General features: G+C 38.5%; 1 protein-coding gene across 1 annotated transcript; it reads right to left on the bottom strand.

Annotated features, from left to right (window-relative positions):
- Positions 1-3,491: 3,491 nt before the first annotated feature.
- On the bottom strand, positions 3,492-4,842 carry LOC110727144 (putative disease resistance RPP13-like protein 1). The gene is made up of 2 exons (XM_021906695.1): positions 4,172-4,842; positions 3,492-3,738 (listed from the first exon to the last, which is right to left on the bottom strand). Exons 1-2 carry the CDS (start codon positions 4,523-4,525, stop codon positions 3,535-3,537), a joined length of 558 nt encoding a protein of 185 aa, XP_021762387.1. The 5' UTR covers positions 4,526-4,842; the 3' UTR covers positions 3,492-3,534.
- Between the last annotated feature and the right edge of the window lie 2,481 nt (positions 4,843-7,323).

Raw genomic sequence — 7,323 nt, 5'->3', positions numbered from 1 at the left:
TGTGTGTTTGGTAAGAAACACAGGTCAAAGTTCAGCAAGGGTGCTCACATTACTGATGCAGTGCTCGATTACATCCATTCAGATTGCTGGGGTCCATCTAGAGTTGAAGGTATGGGAGGTTACCACTATTTTGTGTCATTTGTTGATGACAAGTCCCGATACACATGGCTTAGGTTGCTTAAGTCAAAGGATGAGGCCTTCAAAGTTTTCAAGCAATGGAAAGCTTTGGTGGAAAATCGACAAGGAAGGAAGATCAAGAAGCTACGAACGGACAATGGGCTAGAGTTTTGCAAAGACGAGTTTAATCAGTTCTGTGCAGATGAGGGTATAGGTCGGCATCATACTGTCAGGAAGACACCACAGCAGAACGGTGTAGCAGAACGGGTTAATCAGACACTGCTAGAGAGAGTTCGATGCATGCTCTCTAATGCAGGGCTTGGGAGGAGGTACTGGAGTGAAGCTGTGTTAACAGCTTGTTATGTCATTAATAGGGGTCCTCATTCTGGAATTGATTCCAAGATTCCGTTTGAGATCTGGAGTGGTAAGTTGCCTAATTTTTCGAATTTGAAGATTTTTGGTTGTGTTGCTTATTATCATGTTATTGAGGGTAAGCTGGATCCACGAGCCAAGAAGGGGTGTTTTGTTGGGTACGGGGATGGTGTGAAGGGGTTTAGAATTTTTTCACCTTCGGAGGGTCGGGTCATTCTTAGTAGGGATGTTACTTTCGATGAAAACACCATGTATTCAATTAAAAATGCAGAGATTTCAGATTTGAGAAGGGAAGGAGACAATTTATTACAGACAGATGGGGTACTTGAGGTACATCAGTCTACCATTGCTGATTTACCTCGGGTACAATATATTGATGATGATGCTGATGTTCCAGTGCCGGGTACTCCTGAACCTGAGATTACTCCTACTCATTCTAACTCTGGGGATGAGGTGGAGCAATCTAATCAGGGGTCATCTAGTCAACCTGACACCATTCTTGAGATGCCTAAACGAGTTATCAAGAAGCCTGTTAGATTGATTGAAGAGATGGAGGGAAGAAATTGCTGTGTTGATGCGATGACAGGTTATGCATTGAGTGTAGCTGATGATGTAGAGTCATTTGAACCTGCCACATATAAACAAGCAATTAGTTGTAGTGAGTCTGCGCAATGGCTTGCCGCAATGGGTGAAGAGATGCAGTCTCTTTACAAGAACAGAGTGTGGGAACTGGTAAAGGTACCGGAAGGGAGGAAGCTTGTGGGTTGTAAATGGATTTACAAGAAGAAAGAAGGGTTGTCGGAAACTGAGCAAATACGTTTTAAGGCTAGGCTAGTTGCTAAGGGGTTCAGTCAGGTAGAAGGGGTTGATTTTGTTGAGATATTCTCACCTGTGGTTCGACATACTTCTATCCGTGTGTTATTGTCAATTGTAGCACATTTTGATCTTGAGCTGGAGCAGTTGGATGTTAAAACGGCTTTCCTTCATGGCGATTTGGAGGAGGAGATTCTGATGAAGCAGCCCGAAGGATTCGAAGTTCCTGGAAAGGAACACTATGCCTGCAGATTGCTAAAGTCATTGTATGGACTTAAGCAATCCCCCCGACAGTGGTACAAAAGGTTTGATTCTTTTATGGTTTCACAAGGTTTTGACAGGAATTCATATGATTGCTGTGTGTATCATAGTAAGCTGGATAATGGTTCCATGATTTATCTTTTGTTATATGTTGATGACATGTTGGTTGCCACAAAGAATAAATCTGATATTGCTAGATTAAAGGAGATGCTTAACTCGGAGTTTGACATGAAAGACTTGGGTGCAGCTAGGAAGATTTTGGGTATGGAGATCTACAGGGATCGGGCTAGAGGTAAGCTTTTCTTGACTCAGAAAAGCTACATTGAAAAGATTTTGTCTCGTTTTGGGATGGACAAATCGAAGCCTATAAGTACGCCAACCACTGTTAGTTGTAAGTTGTCTTTGTCTATGTCACCTCAATCAGAGGAGGAGTTGTCTTATATGTCTAGAGTTCCATATGCAAACGCGGTTGGTTGTTTGATGTATGCTATGGTCTGTACTAGGCCGGATATTGCGCATGCTGTTAGTGTTGTAAGCAGGTTTATGGCTCGACCTGGGAGGGAACACTGGCAAGGGGTGAAAAGGATTTTTCGCTACCTGAGAGGGACAGCTGATATTGGTCTTGTGTACGGGAATGGTAAGGAATGCTTGGTCACTGGGTACAGTGATTCTGATTATGCAGCTGATGTGGATACCAGGAGGTCTGTGACTGGTTATGTGTTCACTTTGGGTGGTTCTGTGGTTAGTTGGAAGTCTACATTGCAGTCATCAGTTACGTTGTCAACTACTGAAGCTGAGTATATGGCTTTAACTTCTGCAGCTAAGGAGTCTATTTGGCTCAAAAGCCTAGTAGGTGAACTGGGTATTGCACAGGATTTTGCTACAGTATATTGTGATAGTCTAAGTGCGATTTGCTTAGCTAAAGATCAAGTACACCATGATCGGACGAAGCACATTGATGTCAGGTATCATTTCTTACGTACTGACAAGAGGATTAAGGTGAAGAAGATTGGGACTGCTGACAACCCGGCTGATTTCTTCACTAAGCCTGTTCCGTTTAGCAAGTTTAAACATTGCTTAGACTTGCTAAATATTGATTACTACGTGATGTAGTAGGCCCTAAGGGGCGAAGTTGGGGAGCTCCTGGTGTAGGTGTGTTGGCCTTAAGGTGGAGCTTGCCCGGGGCTTGTGATGCAGGTAGAGCATTATGAGTTGTTATACTTGGAGACGAGTATGTGATGGGTCTTGGTTGAAGACTTATCGGGATGTTTGGCTTATGCATGAGTCTTGCATCGGGTTTGGCTTGAGATGTTTTTTTCACTATGTCTTGATGGGGTCGTTTGCTGACTACGAGTTCTCGTCAAGGTGGAGATTGTTGATAAGTATTAGGTGACTCGTACTTCGTTGCTTTGTCCGCCCGATCGGGCGGACATTGCCCGGTCTGACCGGGCGGAAGAAGAAGAGGTGCCTGGCAAATTCGTTGAAGAAGCTGCTCTCGCGCCCGATCGGGCGAGCCTTCGCCCGACCGGGCGAGCCTTCGCCCGATCGGGCGGACATTGCCCGGTCTGACCGGGCGGTGGGGGTTGGATACGTTGAAGCATTCGTATGGAGTTTTCTTCTCGCGCCCGATCGGGCAGACCTTGCCCGGTCTGACCGGGCGGAGAAGGAAAAATACGGAACGCGGATTTTGCGATTTTAAGTTATCTTATTTTATTATCTTTCTGCCCAAGTATCTTTTATTTTAGGGATTAATATAAAAACTCCCTAATATTAGTATTAGGGTTAGAAAGGGTTAGAGAAGAGCCGTTCTTGAGAAAGACAAGAATCATCTTTGTAATCTTTGCAGTTTATAGTGAAATCATTCGATCTTGGTGCCCGTGGACGTAGCTATCACATCGATAGTGAACCACGTAAATTCTTGGTGTTGTTCTTATTGTTTGCATTGAATTTCTTTATTGTTTTCTTGTTTGTTTACGACCTTTGCTTCCGCTGTCGCACAACATGCTGCTCCAACATGTGTGCAGCAGTGAGGCTCAAACTATGCGTCTGGTCCTGTATATCTTGCAAGCGCTCTGTAATGTCATCAATTTTGTCGCGAATGTCTTGATCAATAGGTTTGAGCAAGCTGGAGAGACTATTTGCAGCTCTTGAACCACTTGCACGAATAGTTTGCGCCTAACCAATGAATTCTATAATTAGCATATCAATAGTTATTGAAAACTAACTTTTTCCCTCTATTAACTTTAACTAGCATATCAATAGTTATTGAAAACCATCTTTTTCCCTCTATAAACTTTAAGTTTATACAAGAGGATTTTATTCAATTGAGTTGTTCAGATTGGGTCATTTTCTAATTGTGCTGAGTACTTAATTATAAACATTGGTTGTTTTCCAATTGCTAGTTTTGTCATGTCTAGTTATCCCACAGATTGAACTTGTTTTATCAGTTTGTAAGTAAAATAAGAGCGATACGGAGTAACAACAGCAACAACAACAACAATAACAATAATAATAAATAATAATCATCGTCATCTAACTAGCATTATGTCAATAAATAAATAACGATATTAAGAAGTCAGTAAGTAAGTAAGAAGTTAGCAGTACAAACCATATTGTTTAGAATCCCAGCGATTGAGTGATCATCTACTGCATTAACTTGATCTTCCTCCGCCTTTTTATATAGTTGGGCTTCGATTGCGAAATGATCCAAAACATCTTCAATGTCGTAAGCTAAATCTTGGAGGTCATTCAGCCACAATTTGACAGGTTTACTGTGAAATTGCTGCAGCTCAGCATCATCCAACAGAGCTTCCAGCCTAGTAAGTTGTATCTTCCATTTCCTGATTGTTTTCGGCAGATCAACACCACCAATCAACTTCAAGAATTGGCTTCCTCCGGTAGTCAACAGCTGCTCAAACAACACCTGCAGAAATGCAGACAGAAACGTCTCGCCTATGGCCATCCTTGACCGGCTACTATTTTCCAATTTTGATTTTTTTTTTTTTTTTTTTTTTTTTTTTTTTTTTTTTGGCAAAAACAAGTGATTGTGAATGAAATGACTGGTTTATCTTTGTTTGGGGTATAAGGAAAAATGAATTATTGGTGTGAATGAATGAATGGATAAGTGTACTCATAAAGTCACAAGGCTCAATCATTCTTGTAATATATGTACTCCTTTGCATACTTTTGTTGAATGGTCTTCATTTTAATTTTATGACTTAAGTATAAATTTGGGGTCTAACATTTGACATTTTTCACCGTTTGGAGCCTATACTCCTTAGGATGATTCTCCAAACTAAGTTAAATTAAGAAACTAATTACGAAAGTAGATGCGTGTCAAAACTATTTACCAAATTAAGCTTCTAGGGTAAAACGATGTCTCGGACAGCATTTTTTCCCTGTTTTTTTTTAAAAAAAAAATGGGTAAAACGCTGCCTCAGTTAGCGTTTTACATGTTGACTTTTTTTAAAAAAAAATTCTTAATTTCTGATTTTTTAAAAAGAAAATAAAAAAAAATATTTACACTAAAAACGCTGACTCGATCAGCGTTTTTAGTGTAATTTTTTTTTAATTTCTTAATTTCTGATTTTTTTTTGTAAAAAAAAAAAAAAAAATCTTTTAATCGGGCATCTTTACTTTATTCAAACCTTACATTTGATCAAATTCTTTGCGTATACTTCTGGAATCATTCCCTCATCAACTTTCACAAGCTATCATCATCTTCTTTAAATTGGTTTTTTTTCTTTTTAATTATTTTTATCAGGATATTGATTTTCTGTGATTTTGGAAAGTTTTTTCTGGGTTCTGAAAATTAGATAAAATTGAGTTTGTTGAGAAGGGAAGCTATTTGTGGTGAATTTGGAAGGGAAGATCTACAGTTGCAAGCACTGTAGGACCCATCTTGCTCTCAGTGAAGATATCGATTCCAAGGTCTAATTCCTTAATTTTTTTTCTAATATTTTTAAATATTTTTGATAAAAATAAATTTATACTATGATTTTCATGTTGATTTTTCGAATCTGGTTATCTTAAAATTGCGTGATCATACCTGGGTTATTCATGATTTGGGTTGTGTTCAATGATGATGGTTGAGTAGGTTGACTTAAAAAAAAAAAATCAGAAATTACATTAAAAACGCTGCTTGAGCCAGCGTTTTTAGTGTAATTTTTTTTTAAAGTCAACATGTAAAACGCTGACTGCCCATTATTTTTTAAAAAAAAAAAAATCAGGGTTAAAACGCTGTCCGAGACAGCGTTTTACCCTAAAAGCTTAGTTTGGTAAATAGTTTTGCCACGCGTCTACTTTCGTAATTAGTTTCGTAATTAAGCTTAGTTTGGAGAATCATCCCTCCCTATTCCGTCCAAAAGCAAACCAAAACTCAGTTTCATAGTTTAAAAGTTGATCCCTTAAAAGTGTGCATAATCTTACCAATTTCATCACTAAAAACCTCCCCACTTGGTGTTACACCAGAAATTGAGTACGACTTCCTAATATCATCAACAAACTCCAAATCCTTAAAATCCATTCTCTCAAGTGCTTCTGTATTATAAATTAATGGGTAAATTTCAACATTAAACACGCAAATATGTTACCAGTGTTATTCAATTATTCCATGATTTCAACTCAAAATTGGCCACTCAAACCCCAAAAAATATTTTTTTTTAACAATTAATTCAAAAATTTTTTGATTAAATATAATAAATGGAGAAAACCGATTGAAATTAAAGAAAAGTTGGAGATGGGTTTTGGACATACCGGAGTTATAGTGAAGTAGAGACGTAGATGGAGTGAATTACACAACATAACAAATTTTAGAGTGCCACGTAGGATTTTAATTTTTAAAAAATTATTAGAGCGCCACTTAGGATTTATATGTTTAAAACGCTATAATTGGATTATGCCACGTAAAATAAGTTGTTTTAAAGCGCTACGTAGGATTATAATAATAAAAAAAAGCGCCATATAGGATTAATAATTTTAAAACGCCACAATAGCATTATGCCACGTAAGATTAATTTTAGAACGTCACATAGAAAAATGTTATATTTTAGCCAATGAAAAAAAAGCGCCGCATAGAATTAATAATTTTAAAACGCCACAATAGGATTATGCCGCGTAAGATTAATTTTAGAGCGTCACATAGAAAAATGTTATATTTTAGACCATGAAAAAAAAAAAAAAAGAATTGCAATTTATTTTAGATCAAAAAAATTTTATACTTCGTATTAATTATCGGCTGATACATACACACCCAAACACTAACCAAGTAACCCCTGATCGATTGAGTAACCTTGACCAACCAAGTAACTCCTAGCTAAGCAAACCCTGCCGCACGGTGTCACCAACCACATATTAAACATTGTGAAATAAAATATTATCTTTTTATTCTACAGGACTGCCATAAGACCAGTGTTGCTCTATGGTACAGATGGGCTTCTAAAAAGGAGCAAATTAAAAAGATGCAGGTTATGGAGATGCGAATGTTAAGGTGGATGTGCGGGAACACTCTAAGAGATAGAATCAGAAATGACATCATTCGCAAGAAGGTAGGTGTGGCAGGCATTGCAGCTAAACTAAGGGAAAATCGTCTGCGTTAGTTTGGGCATGTAAGACGGAGACCCGAGGGTGCACCGGTATGAAGAGTGGAAGAGTTGGACCATGGAGGGGTTAAACGAGGGAAAGGGAGACCGAAAATGACTTGGTTGGAAGGAGTTAGGAAGGATATGAAGTATATGGATGTACATGAAGATGAGGCATTGG

Source organism: Chenopodium quinoa, unplaced genomic scaffold (assembly GCF_001683475.1).
Source record: "Chenopodium quinoa cultivar QQ74 unplaced genomic scaffold, ASM168347v1, whole genome shotgun sequence".
NCBI classification, from domain to species: domain Eukaryota; kingdom Viridiplantae; phylum Streptophyta; class Magnoliopsida; order Caryophyllales; family Amaranthaceae; genus Chenopodium; species Chenopodium quinoa.
The sequence above is the reverse complement of the archived record's forward strand: the minus strand, read 5'-3'. Positions and strand labels throughout refer to the sequence as shown.

Excerpts from the sequence above, each read along its gene's own strand:
- LOC110727144 (XM_021906695.1), bottom strand. The coding sequence starts at position 4,525 with ATGGCCATAGGCGAGACGTTTCTGTCTGCATTTCTGCAGGTGTTGTTT. Across the intron at positions 3,739-4,171 it reads CTGGGATTCTAAACAATATG|GCGCAAACTATTCGTGCAAG; the intron begins GTTTGTACTGCT and ends TTCATTGGTTAG.